At 40.5% G+C, this 26,114-nt stretch overlaps 1 protein-coding gene across 1 annotated transcript; it reads right to left on the reverse strand.

Moving 5' to 3' along the window:
• Positions 1 to 3,921: 3,921 nt before the first annotated feature.
• On the reverse strand, positions 3,922 to 26,107 carry LOC146470709 (nuclear protein localization protein 4 homolog). The gene is made up of 16 exons (XM_085121676.1): positions 26,006 to 26,107; positions 25,836 to 25,916; positions 23,740 to 23,852; positions 23,301 to 23,495; positions 22,189 to 22,237; positions 18,926 to 19,020; positions 18,067 to 18,190; positions 17,267 to 17,353; positions 17,041 to 17,133; positions 16,256 to 16,541; positions 15,247 to 15,407; positions 14,611 to 14,682; positions 12,087 to 12,188; positions 10,030 to 10,146; positions 8,430 to 8,544; positions 3,922 to 4,335 (listed from the first exon to the last, which is right to left on the reverse strand). The coding sequence occupies exons 1-16, from the start codon at positions 26,015 to 26,017 to the stop codon at positions 4,184 to 4,186; spliced, it is 1,854 nt and encodes a 617-aa protein (XP_084977802.1). The 5' UTR covers positions 26,018 to 26,107; the 3' UTR covers positions 3,922 to 4,183.
• Positions 26,108 to 26,114: the final 7 nt, after the last annotated feature.

Genomic DNA, 26,114 nt, shown 5'->3' on the forward strand with positions numbered 1-26,114 from the left:
TGTTTTGTTGTTAAGAATGTTAATTTCCACGAAATTTACGTTTCTTTGAGTAACCAGAACGGGATTTATGCATAACAAACAAATAATGGACAATAAAGACAAATAATGAAGTCCCTCACGGTAGAATTTCGAAGGATTTGAACCCAAATGGCGGAAAGCAGTTTTGTTTTGTTTTGTTTTGATATGAACTGTCATAGTGTAATTCGTGGACAACATTCCCTTGGGGACACCCGACGGGCAATTTGTTCATTCTGATGATTTTTTTTTTTTTTTTTTTTGCATTATGCTAGATTTTTCAAACTGTAAAGGCGTTGCTATAGGTGTTGCCATGGCTTTTGGGTCCAAATTTGAGTTAAAAGTCTATTTTAATTGAAAGACAGATGAATAGAGATTGCATTAACAATGACTTGGAAAATTTCAGTTTTTGACAAAAAAACCCGAATTTTGAGTGGACCACCTTTAAAAACACCTCACAAACACAAAGTGAACAACCTGAAGCAATCAGCCCTATAACAATAAGGTAAGGTAGATCAAGTCGCAAGGGAAAAACCATAAGAACGAGGTTGCACATGATCCTAAGTGGCCCACACGGCCGGAGCTTATCTGGTTTGTGTAGCATACTAGAAGTATTGCTAATTTCCCCCACCCCACCCCCCTGGATAGGATGCTAGTCCATCACAGGGCGTCCTCAAGCAGTATGTAATCTTGTTTAAGGAAACAACACAATACGCAAGCAACCTGTTTTCCTTTTACAATGTGTATGGTCGACCGCTGGAGAGATCTCAAGAATTTGTCCCAGCTTCTGATGTTCTCCGACTCACCAGAAGCAAAAAATCCCCCCCCCCCCTCCCTCCTAGACATGGTATGACTGGCTATGCCGTGCAGTCAACAAAGAAGCCTCGAACCACTGGTCATCAAATGTAAAGTTCAACACACGTACCACCGCCGCTCCACATAACAATCCATGGACTTATATTCGGGACGGCTTATCATGGGAACAATTTTATGCGCCTTTTTTTGAAGGGGGGATGGGGGTTATATTTGGAGAGATGGGAGTCTGTTATTCCGTGGGGGATTGGGTGGTTTGTTCGTAATGTTATGGTATCTGATCACAAAAAGAAGTCCGTTTTTCTTGGCTTTGCTTGGGTAGTGTTTTCGTGCTTGCCATCTCGAACAAAAACCGTTTTGACTGGTTATATACCGGTTGACACTTGCATACCAGACATGTCTGATTTAAAACAACTCCTTCGAATTTATACAAAATGGCGCACACTATTTTCAGAATATAGAGGCCCAATAGCGCGTTTCATTTTCAACCTGAACAGTTTGGCCGGTCAGTCTTCATTTATGGAAAGCGATTCCGCAGATGTTGTTAGATATCATTTTAGAAGTGCTGTCATGTAAAGTGCATTTGTGTCCCTTTCTCAGGGGCTCTAGCCATGGAGTCCCTCCATAGTCAGGTTCTTCCGTTCCTTTCGAGACGCTTAAAGGAAGATGTGCTTCAAGATCTGCCCCCTAAGATTACTATTAATTACTACGATTACTACTATTGTGAACTGATTCCACTTCAGGTAGGTCTCGACAAACCGCAAGGCACTTGATTTTCCCTAATTCATTGTCCTCGCCGAGCCCTCCTTGGGCGCACTCTTTGGGGACTATCCCGTGATGAGAGTACTCGGAATAGGCGGTTATCGTGTTTTTCTGTTGATGTACCCGTCGCTCTTAAGTTCAAGCGAGTGGGTAATAATGGGCAGTTATGGGGTGTTTGCCCCACGTCTGCACTCCCATACCGCCTCCTCAGGCTTGTCAATACTAGCTTCAGTATTCTGCTTCTGATAGTAGAATGAACAAACGAGATTTTAAGGCACAGAGTGGAGAGAAGAGAAGTTCTTATTCTATCACGGACCGTTTGCTCAAAACGTCAGCACTCAAATCTCTTAACAGCGACCAGACTACCTTATCAACCCCGTTGATAAAATCAACATTCGTTTCTACTCCCCAACCAACGCAAGCACTGTAGTTTCTGGAGAAGGTAACCCTCTTTAGTTAGCTATAGTAGAAAACAGTTCAGTTCATGTTTGGTTTATAACAACCAAACATTTGCTTACTAAGGCACACTCGGAAAACAATCCGAGTGCTCCTATCAGGAGTCGAACCTAAGACCTTCCGATTACTAGTTCAGATGTCCTACCGCTGAGCTACAGGAGACTCGTGGGAGCTAAGACCACAAGTAGGTTCATAGGATAAACATCCTGCACACTGCTAGGATTGGAATGTCAATCTGTGGGATATGCGCAATGGAAATAATGTGATGGAATATGTTAAGCCTGGTGAATGACTGAGAATGATGTATTAATCAGTAAATGACACAGGCATACTCGGAAAAAATTTTTCCGACTATGCCTCTGTCATTTACTGATTAATATATCATTTTCATTCATTCACCAGGCTTAAAATATTCCATCACATTATTTCCATTTACTTTCTACTTTGCCTTGGGTTGTCAAGGAAGTGGGCGGAATTACACTTTTGTAGTGATAATGGGGAAATTAAAGATCATGACTCCATTCAAGTGACTTGTGTTGGTGTAGTTTGGGTATTACTTGAACACTTTCACCCCAGTTCAAAATGGCTGCCATTTAGAGTTGTGTTTGCTGTACAGCCAATGTTTGATATTTTCGTGTGCCCGCGCGAAAGCAATACTGGAGGTCTTCACGCCCATCTCTCGATACGCAGATAGCACGTCATCAAACTGATACCTGCAATATATTTAGGGTCCTTACGGGATAAGCGGGTGGCATTGCAAGAGATAGTGGGACCTTAAATCAGACGGGAGTGTAACTACGACTTCTGAATTTATGCCCAGTCAGGTCACCAGGGGATCGTTTCTCATACTCCGGAAGAGTTTTCTAGCCGTTTTTTTTTTTTAAAATCGATTTGTCGTCAATTTATGCTGGGAAGGTTTGACCATCAACCGTGTTTAACTGAGCGTGTTGCCAATGGTCAAACAATTTTCCTAAATTATTTTTCCGTTTTTGTTTTCCAACCCCCGCTTTAATGTTGGATCCTCCACAGGTAATAATGCATACTAATTTTCGTTGCATTGCAACAAGGGGAGGTGAGGGGAGGGGAGAGGAGTGAAGGAGGGATAAAATGTGCCAATCTTCCCAATCTTCGGAGTGAAAATGTTGTTTTGGTTGTTGTTTGTTTTGATATTTAATTTTTTGCTGTAAAGCGCCTGCGTCAAACTTTTAAATATTCAAAATGGAATTTCTGGGAATAAACATTGTGCACGTAAAATAGTTTTTCGGGCCTGAAATGTTTCCGCGAGTTTTGTGAAACGCACAACTGATCCCTTATTCATCCGCCATTGCTGACCAATAGGGTATACGACTCAAACAAGACCGGTGTAGCACGTGACAATCTAAAGTATGCGCGTTCGGTTTGACAAGTCGCGCTCGACCCCAGGCTTAAATGCGCATATCGAGGCAAGGGCCGGGCACAATAGTGTACCTTTCCGATTAACTGACGGGTAACGACACGTTCGATTACGCAGTAACGCCGACTTGGAACCAGGCGTCCTTCGATCTAAACGATCTAAACCACAATCATGTCGACGGTTTCATGTGAGAAAAAGCCAGTCTCCCATGTTGACTCAACCTCAAAGAGTGAGGAGATACTACGGCACTAGATCCAACGGTCAATTAACGTCGGCCGTGTAATTTTTAGCCTAGGATTGGAAATCTTCGGAGTGAAAATGTTATGTTTTGGTTGTTGTTGTTTGTTTTGATATTTAATTTTTTGCTGTAAAGCGCCTGCGTCAAATTAACCGCGGCCTGCTCCTTTAGCTACTCGCTTTGATAGCTCGCTCTCTCTGTATCGCTGTTTAAAAGATAGGGTTAAATCTTCAGCTTCTAAGTCTGAATTTTAAACAAAGCTTTCTCTTACAAGTATTCGCTCCATACAATCTCAAGTTTTATGTCGTACCGCCATCTAACAACGAACACATTCGGTGCAACGAGCGCCGCTTACAAAACAATGAAGAAGCAAGTCTTCTGGCATCAAACATAAAGAGTGAGGAATTTCCGCCGAATTAAAGCTCCTGTGGAAAGTACATCTGTGATGCCTTGGTCGGCGCCTCCGCAGTTCCTTCTGTCCATACAAGCAACGTTTTAAGAGTGGCTTAGTTTTCAGGCAAGCCGCACATTTCACAGTTTTCATGACCGTGTTGGTTAATAAAAGTACAATGTTTACACGTCCATCCTGTTCCGCTGGGAGACTGCGAGATATCCACCATGTCCACATCTCCTGTTCCACGGGGCTCTGGAGAAGGAGCTGAAACAACAAATTACAACGTTCACCTTAAGGACGATGTCTGCTAATAGGCCTTATCACGGTTTTCGACGCCATTTTGACGAGTAGGCAAACAGGCTTGAAATAACAGTGTTTGTATGGGAATCCGATGTCAAATAATTTTCGTAAAACATCGCTTCTGAAAAATTAATGAATTGGAAACTTTTGGCACTAGGAAAAGGAGTTTAAGAAAAAAATTGGAGGGATGTAGCTGGGCCAGAAAGCGTCCAGTCGTGTTTTGAACTTTCCATACATTTCCCTGTATTTTTTTTTCCCGCGAACTATTTTTAGTAGCAGTCACGGCTGTTTCGCTTTACAGACAAATGTATGGAAAGTTCAAAACACGACTGGACGCTTTCTGGCACAGCCACATCCTTCCAATTTTTTTTCTTAAACTCCTTTTCCTGGAGCCAAAAGTTTCCAATTCATGAATTTTTCAGAGGTGATGTTTTATGAGAATTATTTGACATCGGATTTCCATACAAACACTGTTATTTCAAGCCTGTTTGCCTAATCGTCAATATGGCGTCGAAAACCGTGATAAGACCTATAGCGAAGTATTTTTGCGCGGTTAGTGACTATGCGGGAAAAGCAGATCTTAGCTAGGGCTATGGAAATCCAAAAAGAAAATTGGGGGGAACCACGCAATTTTTAAAGAGATAATTAAGCAACAATTATTCTAAAAAGCAGTAAAATACAAAAGCAATGTATGCTTTTTTTTTTTTCCAAATTGAAGCTTTATTATCTCTGAAAAATGCATGGTTTTACCCCCAGTTTTCATTTTGGATACCAGAAGCACTTGCTAAGTTCTGCTTTCCCCGAACTGTTTTAAACCGAAATTTCTGTATTAGTAGGAAAACCCATAGGAAACCCGAGTATCTCGAGATGCGCAGAACGTATGCGCAGTAACAATAGTAGGCACCGTCCTTGAATTCTTAGATTCGCAACCGTATGTTGTCAAGTTGTCAATTGTACAACAGAGTCGGTCGCTAGTGAAAGCATTTTGTTTAGAAAAGACTTTATAACATTCAACTTGAATGTGTTACAGATATTTGTTGGTGTTTTGCCAAAATTGTTCTAAAATTGTGTATACGCACCCTTCCTCGTGAGCAAAATGCTCGTATAGCCTGACAAGAGGACGATTTCTAGTGAATTGATGAAGGTAGAACAAGCCTTAGTAAGACTGCTTCCCATTAGGGAAAACTTGCCACCCAGAACGGTCAGTTCATAAATGGAGTAACCCATTTTGGCGTTTGGTTTTTTAATGTGTTGCTAAAATGGATGCATACACCCAATTCAAAAATGGCTGACATTTTAATATTCTTTTGTCTTCATTCAAATTAGCCTCACTAGCCTCGTTCAATGTAAAATATTCTTTTGATTTTGAACTCAAGAACGAGGCTAGTGAGGCCAATTTGAATGTAGACAAAAGAATATCAAAATGTCCGCCATTTTTGCATTGGGTCTATAGTACCTTAAATACTTGACTAGTCAAGCTTTCACTATTGCCACTTTCTTGAAATCTTTACTTTCAGGAAGCTTTTAACACCGACGTGTACACGCAGTCAGCGATTCATTCTTCACAAAATCGCAAAAAGATATCAAAACTTTTACTAAAAAGGTATATCAGAAATACGAATTTTCGTACCTTATTTTCAGACCAAAACGGCCAGAATGTAAGCCGTACATTAGACAAGAAAGCGAAATATATCTTTGAAAAGTTCAGAGCTGTAAATAATGGCTTACCGTTACTTACAGTAAACGTCGTAAATAAATATAAACCCCTCCAAAAATAAGCGCATCCTAAAAGGACCCCCCCCCCCCGCCCCACCGAACTCGCAGACGCCAATATCCCTACGATAACAAACCTCCCACCCCACCCAACCCCCAGTTTTTAGTTGTTAAGCTCTTTTTATTTTCAGGCAATTTTGAAACGCAGACTCCCGTCCAATATTAACCCCCCTTCCCCAAAATATGCACCTGAAAGAGCCGTTTCAACTAATATAAGAGCGGCTGCCTGAGAATATCGAGAACTCGCGGTCCAAACTGAAATTTCGTATTTGCTCATATTTTGTCAGGAGAATCCCTTTAGAGAACTATCTACGAAAATAATAATAAAACTTTCCAAAGATTTTTCGTTTTCGAGAATTCCGGCATAATGTGAAATGGCGTGATCGCGTCGCAGCCGGCGTTAAATTTTGACGAGATTTGGTGCATTTTCAAATCGCTCGGGAAGGAAGACGGTTTAGCGTATTAAAACGATCTTTTGAAGTTACGTTAGGCATCCTTCTGGAAACACGGTCTTATGAAAATATTGCTGGAGAATTCTTATTTCCATACAGTTTTCAAAGTCCGAAGATTCCTATTTTCAGCATTTTGGTTGACACTTGAAATTGTGGAAACTTTGCAGACAAATACCGTGTCCTGGTACATCGAAATTTGCAGTAGAAGTATTATACTATAGGAAAGCTCTAAACATGTACTGCAACATATAAAAAAATCCAGCCTGGGTAATTTAAAATCCAAGTGTTGACGGAAGTAAACACACAGGGCATTTCAATATATATATTTTTTCAAAAATGGCAGTGGTCAGGCAAGTACAAGTTAATAAGTTTAAAATAAATTTCTTGTTTATGTTTCATTTCTGGTGGAATAAAACTAAGTTGTTATTCGGAAACAAAATCTCATGTGTTGATGGGTTTATCCCTATAAAAATTAATTTTATTCCTAGTAGGTGATCACCGATCGCAAACGAAAAAATGAAAAGTTCAGCTGTTGTGGCACGCTTTCCTCGGTACGCCAGCGTCAACAATGCAAAGGATACGAAACAATTCGATAAATATTTCATTTCAAAGTGCATCTGAAACCCCCCACAGACGATAATGTTTTATTAAATTACTAGTCGACTTGCGTGAAAACACCTTTGGTTCAGTAAAGTTGCGCAGAAAGTTGTAGTTTCTATAAATCCTAGGTTTGTCAAAGATGCATCTCATACTCACTGTCAATAAAATGTCGTGACAGGCACTACATTGAAATGGACAAGCGAAGACGAGAATTCTAAAAGCTGAAGAACAAGGTATCTGTGTTTTCAATTTGCAGGTCCTAGACTATATATCATAAACAGAACTGAGATATCAGAGCCGGTAGAGAAAATCATGCGTTCACTTTAGTGCGAGGCTGGCCATATTATTATCTTCAACAGCTACACGGCTATAATATATTTGAATGAGCACTTACCGTTCCAATGCCTGCAAAATAGGCATTTAATGAACCATCCTCAATAATGCGAGCAATAGTCCACCCTTCTCAGTCCGATCAGTATAGAAGAGCACCAGAAAATAAACAAGATTGTTTGCATATTTATACGGCCATCACTGTGTACATAGCTATTTTAAACTTGCTATTTATAAACAATGACGTAAAATGGTTATAAATAGAAATGTGCCTAGGTAAACACCGGTTCTTGGTTTGGAGTGTTTTCCTCGATACTAGAAACTGTATTTCTTCTTCCGCGATGTAATATTTTGCAGTGGCTATATATTTTCGGCTGCATTTATAATAATACGGCTAATATATATGGCTCCGTGCTCATTTTCGTCCTTGATAGACGACGAGTCCGGTTACGGTGTAACAAAAGAAACTGCGCTGTTACGCAAGAAATGGCCGTCCACAAGCTAAAGACGGCAAAAGACGACCGGGGAATCGGGGAAGTTAATCAGTCAGCAATGATATTTCAAAGCTCTGGCGTCGCAGTCCCCATTACGCCACTTCACATTATGCCGGAATTCTCGAAAACGAAAAATCTTTGGAAAGTTTTATTGTTATTTTCGTAAATAGTTCTCTAAAGGGATTCTTCTGACAAAATATAAGCAAATCCGAAATTTCAGTTTTGACCGCGAGTTCTCGATATTCTCAGTCAGCCGCTCATAAGATGTGGGCTTATGTTGGAAAGTGTGCGGTACATTCATGTGTTATACACGGAAGCACGCAGACGCACCCCTCCATCCCCACCCTCGGCACGCACGAGAATGGAAAAGAGACAATCTATCCGACTAATATCTGTGTAATTTTCTCACCGATTGCTGCTTGCATGAGCTGTACCACAGTGGACCACTGTTCACCTTTACTCCAGCGGCGCGCTGCAGCAGCGTCCTGCGTTTTAATTGCTTCGCATAACTCTACCATGTGATCCTGTCATAAAGCCAAGATTAAGATAATTTCAAAAACTCATTAATAATTCATTTAGCCCATTGACCTATCAAATGGTCGACAATACATCACGTGCAGTGACTTTATATCGATAAACCTCCTCCTTATTAGTATGCGGTGTTTTATCAGCTGATAAAACACTCCTCATTAGTATGCGGTGTTTTTCTCGTATGCTAATTTCCAACGTTCACAAAAGCATAATTGTTATGAACTCCATTGATACACGCTTTACCAGGAATGCTTTTGAAGCCATTCAAAAAACTCGCAGCACGTGTTTTATCACTCCTGCTCGTTTTTTAGTCCACCAGCACATCACATGATGTCAGTGCTCAAGTCCGTTTACTGTAGCATGAAGCAACTAGTGTTTTTAAGGACGGTGCCTACTAATACCGAAGTATTTTTGCGCGGTTAGTGACTATGGGAGAAAAGCAGATCTTAGCAAGGGTTATTGGAATCCAAAAAGAAAATGGGGGTGAACCACACATATTTACAGATAATTAAGTAACGGTAATTCTGAAAACGCGAAAATGCAAAACAATGTATGGAATTTTTTTTCCCAAAGTGAAGCTTAATTATCTCTGAAAAATACATGGCTGCCCCGAATTTTCTTTTCGCATTCCAACAACTCTTGCCAAGATCTGCTTTTCCCGCGTAGTTATAAAACGCGCAAAAATATCCGTGTTTTAGCAGGCACCGCTGTTAAGAAACCCGACTTTCTCGGACCATCGCGGGATGCGCAGAACGTATGCGCAGTAGAAAAAGTAGGCACCGTGTTAACAACGAAGGTAAACAACACGAACACATCACGCTTGTCCCTTGGTATCTAAACTAGCCAACTGTCAAAAGTTGTACGTGTTACCTTCAAGACTCTTCGTTGACTATCCCGACATGTATAAAGCTGTTTCAACAAAGGTTGGTCCAAAAAAGCGTAAAAGCGTACGCGACAATACCGAAAGGTAGTCTGGGAAATACCCAATAAATTTCAATAAAAGCTCAGAATCCTTATTGCCCGCCATCTCAAGTCTTCGCTGTACGGTCGAGACATTATGGATTGTGAGCTTTTATTGAAGTTTATTGGGTATTTCCCAGACTACCTTTCGGCATTGTCGCGTACGCTTTTACGCTTTTTTTTGGACAACCTTTGTCGAAACAGCAGATCGCCCATTACGTAAGCTGAGCTCATTCTCTAACTCACTTGATTATTTTAATTGTAAACTGTGACACACGGCAAACGTACTTTCACCTACACAGACGCTAACTCACATCTTAAACTGAGCTTTTTCTTTTTGTTATTGGTTTAATTTAAAAATATTAGTTTTGTTTCATCCCTAAATCTTGTTTTTAACGAGTTGCTAATAAGCAGCTCCCTGAACAAGCGCCCCATCAAAAAGTTGGCAATTTTAATTAAGGCAGCGTACAGTAAAATATTCGCATTTTAATAAAAAAAAAATACTCTACTGTACTCACCCTTAAAGGAAGCATGTCGCAAGTCGCCAGGAAGACCAGAAGGTGAAAATTCGACATGGCAGTGAGAAATTGATCCGGAGAAAACTGATTCAGGTACCTCACTAGCGCATTAAAATCCTGCACACAAAACAAAACAAATCGTTACCGCGTGACACAAACATGTGATCACTTCCAATTATTCCGCGTGCTTTCTAATGATCGACTAACCAATCAAAATTGCCATCGACTTAAAACCAGTTGTCGCCACTGTCACACCGTGATATTTTGCTTAGCCCTGCATGATTATAGTTTCTTCTAGTATTATTTGTCTAAACCGCAAAAGGTCCACAGTAGACCTGCACCTTTCAAAAGCTCTATTTTCACTGGACCCTGATAACCTGCAGCTGCATTGGTTTTTGCGGTTGGGAACATTGTTCTGTTGTTCGTTCTTTTGTACTTATCGACCAACCATGTAAGACGTTGCAAACGATGCAAGTCGCCCCAAGGTCCATATGAACTGAAATTTGGTAGGACAAGTGGTGTAGATTGTTGTCCGCACCACTCACGCACCTTAACCATTTCAACGCGTTTTCTCGATTAGAAAAATGCAAATCCGAGCAATTCTTGTATAAATATTGCCCACATTCTTTACCGCGCTCGTTCACACAGACCAAGACAAACAAAGGAAAGAACTCCTTTAAATATAGTGCGGGTATTTCCGCTTCTGCACCCGGTTGCATGAAGAATCTTAAGGGGGCACTTACACGGCGATTGCTCTGTGTTTTGGCCAGAACCGTTCAAATCTTTGACAAGGTACGTTTTCTCTGAAATCAAATTAGTCCAAGACCACGAGAATAAAATACCTATGGATTTTTCTTGGGAAGAAGAAACTATCATCAGTTGTTTGGCGATTCTCCTAAATGCACAGGAATCCGGCTATTTTTTTCAAGTTGCAATCCATTTCAATCTTGGCCTTCGCAGCCAAAAATAATAAATACTGGTTTCTGTGCACTAGTGGCGTAATTGTTGAACCATTATTTTAACGTTTCTAACGATACAAATATGTTTTCTGGTCTAAGAAATAGGTGACACTCCCCTTTGACTGAGGCAAGTAGGCGTTTACTGTGCTCGCTCCCTGCCTTCCAAAGTATTTCCTCGCACTTTTGTTGTGTTTCCTTTCCTAGTAAACTGTCTTCAGCCGAATAAACCGATACAGCGCTCGACAAATTACTTCGAAACGCAGGGAACGACTGCCAAAAACTCCCATTTATTAATTTATTGGCCGGGGAAGCGGAGGCCAAATTTCGCAACATAAGAACTGCGTACGGTCGTTATCGAATCCAAAACCGATGATTTCGGCCGTTTTGGTGCTGACGACGACGTCGGTTCACAACAGAAGAAGTAAATTTGCTTGCAGCAAAATCTCCGCTCTTCCACGTGGAGGGCGCATGTTGTTTGCTCTTCAGCCTACACGCGCGAGTATATTTGACATTTCTGCTGACCAAAACGTACTGCTACGGTCAGCTCTGCGATCGTTGCGATCACGATCGCAGGATCGCTGACGATCGCAGAAGTATGTTTCCATATGATCGCAGACGATCGCACACCTTATTACGATCTGCGATCTGCGATCATATGGAAACCCTGCAGCCTTAAGTAAAGAATTGCAACAGCGCGCTTCCTTGTATCTGAGATAAAGGCGAATTTCCATATGAACCAATACAGCGCTCGACAAATTACTTTGGAACGCAGGGAACGACTGCCAAAAACTCCCATTTATCTTAAGCCCTGGGGCCCGTTTCTCGAAAGTCCCGGTTACTTACCGGGCCCTATAAGTATATTTTGAAATGTTTTTTCGCCGATTGCACAGTGATTACAGAAGTGGTACTTGGTATTCAAAGCTAACAAAAATTGACTCCTGTTAAGAAACGTTTATCACCAAAGACACTTATCGGACCCGGTAAGTTACCGAGACTTTTGAGAAACGGCCCCGGAACCCCACGATGCCTCGCCAACTGTTACAACATCGGCGATATCAGACGAACTGTATATTAAACGTGTCATCTAATAGCTGTTACCTGGATGTCCCCCATATTTGAACGGTTTTCTAATGGAAAAGGTTCTCCTTGACTTTGATCTGTAAAAGTGAACTGTGGCTCAACTGGGAAGGCCGTGGGTACCTGACAGACAAAAATAATAAATCATGAGACAGAAAGTCCCGAGCCCCACTTTAGTTGTGCACCACGTAATTTTCTTCCGGAACCAAAATTCACGATAGAAAAGTCCTACGTTTCGGCGACATCTTGGCGCCATTGTCAAGGGAAACTAAAACTAGTAGTAATCAAAGATTATAGAGTGCGTTCGACAGCCCTAAGTTGTGGGATTGTACGGCCTGTTGCGTGACTTTTTTTAGGTAGCTCTTTTGTCCTTTTATATCTGTACGTAATGTGTAACTACCAAGGTGAAATATTTGCAATAAACGAAGCTGAGTTTAAAATTTCAGCGGCTACGTTGTTGAACTTTTAAAAAAGAAATAGAAAGTATTTTCGGTCCGCCTGTTGCGTGACACCGTCGAACTTTAAAATGATGCACATCATTTTCGGTATAACGCTTATATAAACCTTTGAGAAAAACGAAACTTACAGGCCAGCGTACTATTTTGTTCTTCTACTCAAAAGGTATTTTACCAAAATGCCGCGAAACTTACGCAACTATAAAGCCGTAAAAATGTCGAACTGAAGCGAACTAATTTGCATACAGTTTTGAAAGACATCTCAGGGCCAAGGTTTATATTCAAAGAGCGGATAACTCTATCCAGTGGATAAAATGTTCTCCAACCAATAGATTTTATTTGCTGGATAGCGAATTATCCGCTGGATAAAATAATCCGCTCTTTGAACAACCGGGGCCTGATGTCAGTTTCTGATGTGTGTATATTTCAGATATTTTTGTATTTTGATTTTATACTAACGTAATACGTGACTCGCAAAACCTCGCGAACCTAGGGCTGGGTGAAAAGCCCTCTTTACCTGTATTGTAGCATCAAATGAGGAGATTAAAAGGTTTCTGAACATAGCAACGATTTTGATGAGCATGGTCTTGTCGTAGTTCCACAGGCTAGTTTCCGGTTGAAATCTATTTCTGACACGACGAAATGTACAACAGGCGTGCAGCGCTGTCGTGTTCGATGAATTTATTTCCCACGGAAAATTATTTTACCGCGGCCACAAAACGTGTAATTTCTTCAATGCAATCTTTCACGAAAAAGATTTCTGGAAGAAAGAGAAAAGATTCTGTAGAGATATTTCCATCCACTGAATATTGATGAACATTGCAGTTGAAATGTGATCCCGTACACTGAATGTAAAACTTTCCCGATGTATGCAAATTTTGCTCCAACAAACTGCGTCTGTCTTCCAGCCTGTGGCCACAAAACGTGTAATTTCTTCAATGCAATCTTTCACAAAAAAGATTTCTGGAGGAAAGGGAAAAGATTCTGTAGAAATATTTCCATCCAGTGAACATTGATGAACATTGCAGTTGAAATGTGATCCCGTACACTGAATGTAAAACTTTTCCGATGTATGCAAATTTGAGCAATGGCGCGAAAACGAGAGGGCGACTCTTATACGAAAACGAGACTAAAAAGATGGCTCTAGAGCGAAAACGAGGTCAGATGTCGTCATAAGTTCGCACCAGTTTCCCGGCCGACACATGCCCCTGCAAAACTCAAGCGGGGGGGGGGGGGCATTTGGGTGTCCTTACAGCAATCTCGAAAAATCCTGCATAGCCGTACACAGGCACACCAACGCGAAAGACACAGGACGCAAAAACGAAATTAGGCTTGCGTTCTCCTTCGTCGAACGCAATTAAATATGTCATTTCAAGAGTAACTGAGAGTGGCAAGTTCTATCCATCCGGGTGTTTTCGCCGGAAGGATTCCTATCGCCTGCTTGTGTCTGCCGTATACGAATACTATCATATCATGTGATCAAGTTAAACCGATCACACTCGAATAAAAATTACTGGTGAACGCCGACGAGTCGAGTTCTGAAAAAAGCGATCCCCATAAAGGCGATGTTAGTGTAGATAATATTTCGTGCAACTGGTCTAGCAACGGCTTAAAATTGTGCGTTGTGGGGTTGCGGGACAAATTGCAAGGTCATAATTATATCACGCAACGCTTGAAGAAGTCTTTGCAGCGTTACTGCAATCATTACGAAAAAGCAGAAGTTTGTTCCACTTCTCGCAACAATTGTAGCAATGGTGCAACAAATCTTTCAAGCGTTAGGAGTGTACCGTGCTTCCTGTAAACTTGTCCCGCAACGCCATGACCTACAGTGTACTATTTTTAGCCGCTAAGAGACAAGTTTGCATGAAATCTTACCTTCAGTAAAGGGCCCGTTTACACGACGGATTTTTTGTTGCACTTTTTTGGTGCAACTTTCAGTGCCGCCCTCGAGCTGGGGCTTCAAATCGCCTGTGTAAACTAGAGGTGATTTCAGCGGCATTTGTCGCCGCTAACACGGTTTGAAACCTGATGCAAACTTGCAACGTTTCTCAGAAAACGTACCCTGATATCGCGCAAAGATGGTTACGTACCTGAACTAACAGATACTCGATAGGCATCGGTCGAGCAAGCTGTGTCACCTCATTACCATACGAATCAGTAGCCTACAGAAAAGATACACTAGAGTTAGATTTACGGCTTAAACAGGAATACATACTATAGACTTACCACAAGTCGACTTCTTACATTGAGAAACTTTTTTAAAAGCAGCAAGGACGGCGACGCTTCCACCGAAAATGTAACCTAACAATTAAATCAGTCAAGTTCTCTGAACTAACTTGCGATTGTTCCAACTCATTTCTGAATTTGCGTAATGTGGCCGAACTATCCAGGATATGAATTGATAGAGGCGGATTTCAAGAAAAGAAATCCACCTTCGTGTGTTCACGTTCCCCATAAAACCTTGAATTTGGTCATTTCACGGCAAAGAAGGGCGGCAAAAAAATGTACCAAAGTGTGTAACGCACGTGCAGGGCCATCGTTTGCTTAATAAACTATTGTGCTCGACATTCTCGTTGTCGTCGTCGTCGTCGCCGCTTGGGGTTCCTATTTATGGCGTCGTAAGTGACTGAACTCCACCATGAAAACAAACTTTGAGAAAGTCTAGACACGCTACAATAGTTTTCCCAAATTTCGCGTTCACACTTTGTACCATCTGTGACACCAACCTTATAGAAAACATCCGGGACATACTGATCACTTGAGGATTCCCGGATGTAGCCGAGGCCTGGCTCGTCTATTGTGGGAACCAGGCAGTCATCACGCACCAAAGCCATGCATTGGTTAGAAACTTGAAAGCCGTCAAAGCCGACTTGGTTGTCCATGTCACCTAGACAAGAACATTACTGGTTAGCGTTGATCCTTGAGAAACAACAGCGATAGAAGAAGGTTTGATAGTGGTGAATGTATAATTAATGCATGGAGCTGTACGGAAATCTTTCCAATTATACCACTTTTTATGCAAACATCAACGTCAAGCCGACAAGGGGCTAGAACAAGGGAAAGACGACTAAAGCATTCAATTATTATAAAACGGCGCACTGTTTTAATTCACAAGTATGTAATTCAAAGGGAGATGTCCCACGGAATGGGGATGAAATTAACTTCTTCCTCAGTACATTCTCATTAACTGTCATCAAGTTGTGGATTTTAAAAACTTGAAGTCGACATTTCCAATGAAATCAGTAACAAAATACAGTGGCTGTAATTTGTAAAATTTACGATTTATAATAGCAATTGAACTGAGTGAAGTGCAATTTGGTCGGAAATCATACTCGTGATTTCAAAATCGAAGAAGCGTGCAGCACGAATTCGATTTGAAATCACAAGTATGATTTCAGACCAAAATTGCACGACACGAACTTCAATTACCACTTTATTACACCCATTTTGAAATCACACATTTTTTCTGTCAATATTAATATTTATTTATCCACTTCAGGAAACCCGGTTTTTAAAAAGCCAGATTTTTAAAAAGGGTGTGATTTAGAGCAAAAAATAGTGCGATTCGTGAATAAATCGCACTGTTGGTGAGAGCCGATCAGATTGCAAGGATCACCAGTGATTTCAAAATGAGTGTAATAAAATAAATAGTAACTTTATTGACTAGAATGGCAAACAGATTTGAAAAACTCAAGTTGAGAATGAGGCAGATAAAAGCTATGGATGAAAACAAACCTGATACAACAACGGTGGAAATCTTGGACCCAAACTTTCCATTCGAAGATAATTTACAGGGAGATGGGTGCTGATTCTGAAGCTGTCCTGCCAAGATGCACTCCTCAGCAGTCAGGAAGTGTGTGTTGATATCTCTCAAGTGCTTCACTGTCCCTTTTCTGACGTCTTCTGCTACAAGGTCCGTGAATATCCAGCCGACCTTCTGCAGACCCAGATCTGAAGCCAATTTGTCCACTACGGCTTCATTGGGGTCTGGTAGAAGCTGAATACTGTCTGGAGTGTCCTCCTAAAATGTTATTGGAATAGATACTTTTGAGCTCTGATTCTCTTTCTCTTTGTGAAGACAAGCGGCTCCCCCATCCCACCCCTCCCACAAAATCAGTATCCCTTCAGGGGTGTGGGGAACCTTCATGTAAGCTAAACGGGTCTATACCACCCCAAAGGCTAAAGTTTGTCCGCTGTTTTAACCTGCAAGAAGGTATCAATTTTGCGTTCTTGATGTGAAATAAGGAATACTTGTAACGGAAAGGTTATGAAACCACTGACTATTTCTACCCATCAATGACTCCAAAATGTTAAATACTAAAGAAATTTCAATTGATAATGAAGTCTTAAACAAAACATAAGGATATTTACAGACAGTGAACTACATTTATAATTCTCATGTTGACTATGCTATCATTCCCTGGGCAACTCCGTACTTTCATGTTCCTCAGTGATTTCCAAGACGTTTCTGTTGGTTTGCTCCTTCAAACTACTAAAAAATTTTGTTTTGATGTACTTACCTGTGGGGGCTCATAAATGGCCGCCACCGAAGCTCTTATTCCCAAAGGCACATCTTTGTGATGTTCATAACGACCATAGAGGAATCCTAGCCTCTGAAAACGGAACAGCAAAGTAAATTTTGTCAATTTAGAAGAAGTGGGATTCTCAGACATTACAAATACTACATCTGGACTTGAAGACATCTTTTCCCTTTTTCTATTAAATTCATGTAAATGTTCCACTTGCCTGATTTCCTGTTTTCCTCCAGTAATTCAGAAATGGTTCCACAATGAAAGGATTTTCAAACAAGATGTTGTCTACATGTCTGTACACCTACAAAAGGCCAAAGGTTATTTCTCAGTATAATCAAAGGAAGGACGTTAAAAAGGCTGTCTGGTCTGGTACGGAGGCACTGTGCCACATGTAATAGGTAATACCTGTCAACTACAGTGTACACTGTACAGCAGAAGAGACGTATGGGAGTCTGGAGGGTTGCAAGGGGTGGACTGGGTGCTGAGATTAAAGGGGTCGAATAAGCACTAGGGATTACAGGGGTGGACTGAGGGATTACAGGAGTAAGCTAAGGTATTTCTTCTGGGGTGGACAGGGGGATCACAGAAGTGGACGGGGGGATTACAGGGGTGGACTGAGGTATTTCTGGGATGGACTTGGGGATTATAGTGGTTGGCCAGGGGATTACAGGGGTGGGCTGGTGGATTTACAGGGGTAGAGTGAGGAATGACAAGGATGGACTGGGGAATTACAGCCTGAGGAGTGGACTGAGCAAGGACAAGTGTGGACTAAGAGGGATAAAGGTAAGGGTCTAAGCTCTCCACTCCCCAAACTCCTTGCTGCTTTGTTCCCCCTCTTCCTTGGTGGTTCTTGCCTCAAAGCATTGTTGATAAAATTATGCAACATTGGAAAACCTTTTTCCCATTACTCTTGCTCTCCACAAATTATCTCAAACTCACAAATAGCATTTTCATCCAGTTTTCACTCCCTACTCTCCTAATTCCCCACACACTGTGCTCTCAGCATTAACGTACCTGTCTTTTCAGTGTAATTGCACTTGGTTGACACTTAGTACAAATTCCTCCAGGCCATGGTGGATGCTCTGTACATCCAGGTTTGATTCTACAGCTTGTGTCCTCAAGAACTGTAAACTTGCCTCTGATTTGCATGTATCAATACAAGGGATAAAAACAGATTAGGCCACACTCGCTCACTGCACATAGCTGGAGTTTAACTGAGAAGGTAAGTGTTAGGTGACTCACAGCAACTGGCAGTACCACCCTCCCCTCCGCGACCTCACCGACTGATAGGATGCTAGACCACTGCGGGATTAACATACATCTACCAGTAAGGTCTGGTATGACAACACACTAAAGGGTTCCTTATTTATCCACGGAAAATTCATCAGGTCCACAGAAAATTAAAACTAAATTTACAAACTTTCACACAACTTTGTATCTATCGTCTATCTGTCGTGTTGACTGGGTTTCAGGTTGTACGCACCCCAGAAGTCCTTCCTTTACTGTCTATCTCACATCAGGCCCTTGAGCTCCTGTTTGATTTCGCCCGAATAGTGACAATGAACGTCTTGAGGTATGACAGTTTTGCTGAGTTTCAATTTGGTTCCCACAAAATGATTCTACAACTATGCTTGATGCAGACTACATTGGATATGCCGTGGTTTAAGTTTATTTTTGGTTTAAAATTTATCAAACCAGTTTGATTTTTCTTTTCCTTTGTTTCAGGCTACGATAAAGCCAGTATGTAACAAAATCAAATTGGTCTGAACAATTTAAAACAAATTTAATGCACAACAGATACAGAACTAGGAGTTGTTTGTGTGATATTACAGCCACACAGAGCAAAACAACAGACTAAAGAGACACTACTAACCTGTCTGTTCCTCCACCAAGCTTCTTAATAAAGGCATGGAATGACATGTGTTTGATGGGAGGTTTATGGTTCTTCAAGAACTCTTCATCATAGGGCTAGCAAAACACAAAAACACTGATGATTTGCTAATTGTTATGAACACCTCTAAGATGTAAAATGTATTGCATCGTGAGGCATTTAAGTTCATTTCCTGACTTAGGCCTGGTTCAGACACCGTAGTTTACATGCGCCGAATCAAATTCGAATTTAGACCGACCAAAACTATTAATCCCAGCTGAATTGATTCAGACACCGAACTTAATTTAGCCGTAATTAATACACTAAAGCATGTTAAGACTGAAGAAAATTGCGGATTTGTTTTTATTTATGTATTTGATTCAGCTCATTTGAAGTACAGTGTCTGAATCAAAGATGGCCCACAGCCGTTATTCCCGGTTGAGCCAGGTGGGAAAAATTGCTGAGCCGATCAGAATTAGATTGGCACCTCTGAATTGATTTAGACGCCGTACTTCACATGAACTTAATTCATTGAATTTGTTTCAGCTCATGTGAAGTACAGCATCTGAACCGGGCCTTAGAATTTCACAATAACTTTGAGGAAGCCAACTCAAGGCCACAAATAAACTTGGAGCTGCCCAGAGCCTAACTCTAGGATGGTGCCTTCTCACTGCACCTACTGTATGTTCTGTGCATCTCAGGACCGTCTGGTCCAACAAACTCTGATTTCTTAAGGATGGTTCCTTGTAATTCAAAGGTTAAATTTTGCACAGTGCTTGACTATGTGGGAAACAAAGATCTGCATAAGGGCTATTGAAATCCAAAAAGGAAAATTGGGGATTAACCATGCATTTTTCAGAGATAATTATAAACTTCAATTTGGAAATAAAAATAGCCTGCGTAGCTGGCGGTTTTTATGGGTGGCTCACCAGAAAGCCGGGCACGAGAGTCAAAACGAGTAGCGAAGCCGCGGGGAAATGGGGCGAGGGCAACGAGAAACCGCCTGCCCGGATTCGGGGCATTTTTGAGTAGTCCGTACGCTGGCGTACGGACCATTTTCATTGGATGAGATTCTACAAACGTCAATCAAATGTTTTATTAATCTCCCATGGGAGAGTTCTGTTTATACGGCTCTGAGGATTTTATCGTGAAAAGCAAAATGACAGAAGAAGCATTATTTAAGCTTTATCGAACCTTAATATTCAACGACAAACCCTCATTCTCGCAGCATTGAAAGAAGACAGCGAACTTCATCGAGCAGAATATTTGATCCGAAACGTGGGTATAAATTTCGAAAAAAGAGCGCGTATTCTGAAAGGATACCGAGAGCTCTATCATTTCTAAAGAATCGGCAACTGAAGAGATCAATCCACAAGATTTGGATCGAAACCGCGGTCTTGCCTGACCATAGCCTAAAATGCCACAGAATCAACGAACAGCCAGCGGACTCGTAGCAGCCCCTGGCCATAGCAACACAGAAGAATTACCTAATAATTCTATAGCGTAATCAAAGCACAGGAGGACAATACTAAGCTCCCCCGCCCGCAACTCAAACTTCACAGTTACAGAGCGGAGCGGAGCGATAACAAAAACACAGCCTTGACTAAAGCGGCCTTTAGCCCTCAATTTAACGCATTGCATAGCTTTCAAAGAAGCTACTTTGCTAGAGAAAGGATCAAGAGAAAAACAACCGTGACAATTAAAAACACAACATCTTGCCACAAAACCCGGGGTAGTCAATCGATAATATCGATAATCGATAGTATTCGATAACAATCGATAAAAATCGATTAATTTTTTCGAAATTCGATAAAAGTCGATAAAAGATTTCGTTGTGAGTAATCGATAATTATCGATTTTTGAATCAGGGCTATCGATTTTATCGATAAATATCGAATTTATCGAAACTGAATTATCGTTCCAATTTTCGAAACGGAAACACCGAAAGATATTAAAGAACTTGCAGAGTCACTGATAACAACTTTCCTGATCGTTAAACTATAAAAATTGCTTCATCTTTTCTACAGACGTTTAATATTACTCAGGGTGTATTGTATTTGAAATCTGATATAGATCCCTGGTTGATTATTCCACTGTTTTATTTATTTGCTAATGTAACACAATCGCACGCTCGTTACTCTTTCACCCAGTCTTTAAAGGGACAGATTTTCGTGATTTTTTGAGTAAATAGTTTACGTTTCTAATCGAACCCGGTAATGCAGTCTCTTTAGTCTCTTGTACAGTGCTTGACAACAAATCATTTCATTGACGCTTTTGAAATCTACATTTAAAGAGTCACAATCAAACGTTCCCTCAACGGAAACAGGATCATTTTTATCGATTCAATAAAGATCGATGAATCCGATAAAATCGATAACATTAACACTTCGTCGGCGTGTGAGTATCGAATTTTATCGATTGACCGATAAAATCGATATCGTTTAAGTTCAATTTATCGATAGATATCGATTTATCGAATGACTTTCCGATATCAATTTTTATCGATTGACTACCCCGGGCACAAAAGCAAATAGCCGGGCCCGGCAATACAAAGGTCGCAAGATAATGATAACTACACGATTAAAATCCTCTCCCTACAATTATAAAATGAGAGGCTATACTGTCACCGCTGGCAAGAGCACAATCTACAGTTATCATTGACACTTGTTGTAGAACTGGAAAGCTTTTCTCCCTTGACAGGCTTTTTCGGAGTGTCGGCCTTTGCCGCCATCGAAAAAAACACATCGAATTTCCAGGATATGTTTTGATAGCCAGCCGAGAAGGTTTCATTTTACCATCTGCCATCTGATTGGTTGGGTTAATTGGATATCGACAGGTCGTAAAATATGTAAATTTTGGGGGCGGCAAACGAAAATGACTGGAATCCGGGCAGGCGGTTCCTCGCGGCGAAGCCACTCGTTGACGCGGCTTTGCCGCGACTGTCGCTGTTCTCTCCCCATTTCACCCGCAGCTCCACCACTCGTTTTAGCCTGGCTTTCCCGCCCACCAAAACCACCAGCTACGCAGGCTAAAATAAAAATTTCAAACATTGTTTTGTATTTTAAAGCTTTTTAGAATTGTCGTTGCTTAATTATCTCTGAAAAATGCCTGGTTATCCCCAATTTTCTTTTTAGATTTCAATAGCCCTTCAATGCTAAGATTGTCTTTTCCTGCATAGTCATAAACCGTGCAAAAATACCTCTGTATCAGGAGGCATCAGTGTAAAATGGAATGGACCTCAAGACATCTCCTAACAGCAGCCTTACCTCAAGTGGTACACAATGAATACATTTACTGTTTGGGTTATGATGACATCTGCAAAATACACCAAATAGAGAAGATCAGATATGTATCCAGTGTAATTACGGTACATAAAAAGGTCACCAAGTAAGTACTGTATGTAGTTGTTTATTTATTTTATTTATTATTTTTATTTTATTAGCTTCGCCAACTTAATATAGATCTATATACATAAACAAAACAACATATGTAAATGATACAATACAGGCAGGGACTCCGCACTGTTTGGCAGTGGTAAGACTGAATCAGATTAAGCAGATTTGAATTAGGTAAGACTATCCTAAATACATTTTTTGCCTTACAATCAAAACTGCTCCTTAGTTGTTTATTAGCATTTTGCTCAAAAATTAAATGTGCAACAAAGTTTCTTTTATGATAACCAGTGCAGTCTCTTTGCCAAAATAGGGCTTATCTGGAGCAATTTCGATTGTCAGGCAAAAAAAAATGCATTTACGATAGTCTTGCCAAAACCCTTCAATAATATTATTATTAGAGTAGATTGCAAAGTTTCAGCAAAACCTCAGAGTATAGAAAACCTTGCTACAGGATCTACATGTATGACATTAGTGTGACTGTACCACTGATACATCACATCAGAGATAAAGTGTTAAAAAGGTAACTAGATGTTTGGCTGAGTTACATGTACAAACTACTAAAACTTTTAAAAGATATTTTTCTTAGGGAGGACTTTTGGAAGGCAATGGAGGTTAATAGCAGAAGAAATACACTGTAATCAACTATTGTCTTTCAAAACTGGTTGGCTTAACAATAAAAACAGTACCAAACACTGCGCTTACACTCAAACAGCTTAGTACTAATTTTTGGAATGTTGGAGGCCTAATATTTTTGGATCAGTTGATGTTCAGAATCTAACGGCATTATCTAATGCAAAGTACATTACCGTGTTGATTAACACTAAACTATGATTAAAGTTTCTGACAGATTTTGTTTTCCCAGTTTAAAATAATTTTCACCTGACCAAATACTAGTTTGAGCTTTATATTATCTTATTTTGGTCAGATAATGTCCAGTGATGGCTAATAATGTTATTTCAGGCAGCTTTGAAAGTTTCACTTACAACTGAGGATCTCGTTCTCTGTGTATCAGGCCATCTTGCTTGGAAAGAAATACATCAATTTCATCTTCTTTGATATTATTGGAAGAGTTTAGAGGAGTAGAAGTTGTGGTAGATGTTAAGGAAGCAGAATTGAACTCTGGGGCTTCTTTACCAGCTGCTGAAACTTCCTGAGACAGGAAAAGCATATCTCCATGCCTGATAAAATATACAAAAGCAAGTCAAAAAATAATATTCCAGCTGTTTATATAGGGAAAGGATTTAAACAATAACTACATCTCCCCATTACAAAAATGCATTACAGAATGTTTAGAGTCAATAACTTTTAATAGTTTATCCACTTTCTAGAGCAATTCTCATAAGTTGGTAAATGGTACTATTCTAAAGGCAGCTATAACAAGAACTACAGTAATGCATATTTATAACAAGTGTATCACCATACTTTATGCCAATTGCAGACAGTGTCTTCCTTGAAGAGTTCTTTACTTCTCCAGATTTATCTCTTTGTTGATATAATGTCCATCCTCTCCTAGGAAGAGAAAGCTGTCCTGATACCTAAGGGATGAATGCATTGGAATAAATATTGTGAGAAGGTTTTTATTTTAAAACACAATTCACCAATAGATGAGAGTGGGGAAGGTGCCTGCAAGGTCTGTGGGGGCCGCAAGCAAGTGGGAAAGGTAACCATGACAACCTTGTGAGCGGCAACCACCCAGCCACCGTCACACTGAATACTCAGTGGAAAATTAAATATTTACATGTAACAATACTCACCTAGAGGGAGGGGAGGGACGGGAGCAAAGCTTGATAAGTTCTTTTTCTGGATCATGTTTACTATAGGTAGTGTCGACCAGTATATCGACCGCTACATCGGTCGATATAACAGTCGAGACTCGGTCGATAGTGGGTCGACTGTCAGTTGATAGTCGGTCGACAGTAGGTCAATAGTTGGTTGATAATCAGTCAAGACTCGGTCGAGAGAGCGATAGACTATCAGCCGAGTATAGGTCGATATTTCGTAGACGTACCTCGACCGAGTATCGGTCATATGTCGGTGGTACATCGGTCAACTGTCGGTGATATATCGGTCAACTGTCAGTGGTATAGAGTGTTTTCATTCACGTGACTACCGGCCATATTGGTTTACTGAAACAAAAGAAAGTATTTACATAAAAATAGAGCTCAATTCCCAGAGGTTTAGTTTGGGACACCAACATGGCCGCCATTTCTTTGTTTTGGGACACCAACATGGCCGCCGTGACGTCATGTGAAAACACTCTATATTGATGAACTGTCGGTCGCATATCAGTCGTGTGTTAATTTAGCAGGTGAGTCCAATGGCTTTCCTTTTTAAGCAATGACATCATTAATTAATATTACCACGTGATGGGGGAAAATGTTGCAGTGCGAGGTGCGATTACTTTATGAAACGAACCGAAGAGCACGGGGAACTAGGGACATGGTAATCTTTTTTTTTCCCAGTTTGTATCATCACCGATTGTCTGATTTCCAGCTGTTAAACAGGACCAGTCGGAACCTAAGTTGAATCTGCTGCTCCTGTGGTCCTGCAGTCAAAGAATAATACTGACCAATACATCGGTTAAGTATCGACCAACTATCAGCGAAGTGTCGGCGAAGTATCCTGAACTAAAAGCTATAATTATCGGCCGACATATATCTCGACCGATATATCGACCGATTATCGACCGACTATTGACCGACTATTGACCGACTCAGTGATTATTGAAGTCTCAACCGCTATGTCGACCGATATAGCGGTCGATATATCAGTCGACACTACCTATAGTAAACATGATCCCTTTTTCTTTGATATTGATTGTGAGCTATTTAACTTTAGCATTTGGCAGTAGAATTTTATAATGGCCCAGTCTGTTTCAAGAATGTTAATTAGTTTTTCTTAAGTTTCATAGACATTGTTACCTCACTCCATGTAAAAATATTGTTTTATCTACGATGTGATGATGTTTTAATTAATCCCTTTCATTTCTTTTCCATGTGAATTGAAGACTGACAGATGAGCATTACATCTGATTGTTTCATCAAACATTTCTCTTCTTTCGTTTTAAGACGAGTTCTCCGTCTCTATTAAATATGACTTCGGCAATCACGTTTAGTTTATGTACAAACGTACAAGCTTAGAGATGAGTCGTATTATTAACTTAAGCTTGTACGTTCAATAATTAAGCGTTTTCATGTAAAAGTCCCGAAGTGATACGTAGTGAAATAGACCGAGGCTTTCATGGTTTCTCGTATAATTAACGTACAATATAATGTTTCAACTTATATATCGTTTAATGTTCAATCTTGCTGTCCCATATATACAAACCGGCAAACTAGTTGGCTGGCTTCGGTTGGCTGGCAAGCACATAAAACTTAAATATTATTTAGCTTAAACTAAGCTAAAGTTTATTAAAAATTTTAGTTTAAATGAATCATTCACAGAACAGTGTTAACTTAAACTGTCAGTGTTTTTAACACATCCCTATACTGTCAAAAAACTGCCTGGAGATTTCTCACCTTAGAAAGAAACGAGGAGATGCTTTCGGTGGGAGAGCACTTTATCCTGCACGTTCCGTCGCGGGACTGAACACGCACAATCTGTCAAAAAATTCAACGTGTCAAAAGGAATAATACTTCGTCAGCACGCATCATAACAATATCTGATTTCAGATTTGCAAATTACTTACAATTTGGGACATATCGCTGTTTTCAGGAAGTGTGTTCAATTCAGTCTCTATCCTCTTTCATTTTCCCTCGCCATTGCATCACGTGTAACCGGGTGATGTCATTTGACGC

The sequence above is a fragment of the Pavona decussata genome, unplaced genomic scaffold (assembly GCF_977016875.1).
Source record: "Pavona decussata unplaced genomic scaffold, jaPavDecu1.1 SCAFFOLD_112, whole genome shotgun sequence".
NCBI classification, from domain to species: domain Eukaryota; kingdom Metazoa; phylum Cnidaria; class Anthozoa; order Scleractinia; family Agariciidae; genus Pavona; species Pavona decussata.

Bases quoted from the DNA above. Each gene is read 5' to 3' on its own strand.
- LOC146470709 (XM_085121676.1), bottom strand. The intron at 19,021-22,188 runs GTAAGGCTGCTG...GTGTTTTGCTAG, and splicing joins TTCATTGTGTACCACTTGAG to CCCTATGATGAAGAGTTCTT. The intron at 17,134-17,266 runs GCAAGTGGAACA...TTCCGTTTTCAG, and splicing joins GGAGGAAAACAGGAAATCAG to AGGCTAGGATTCCTCTATGG.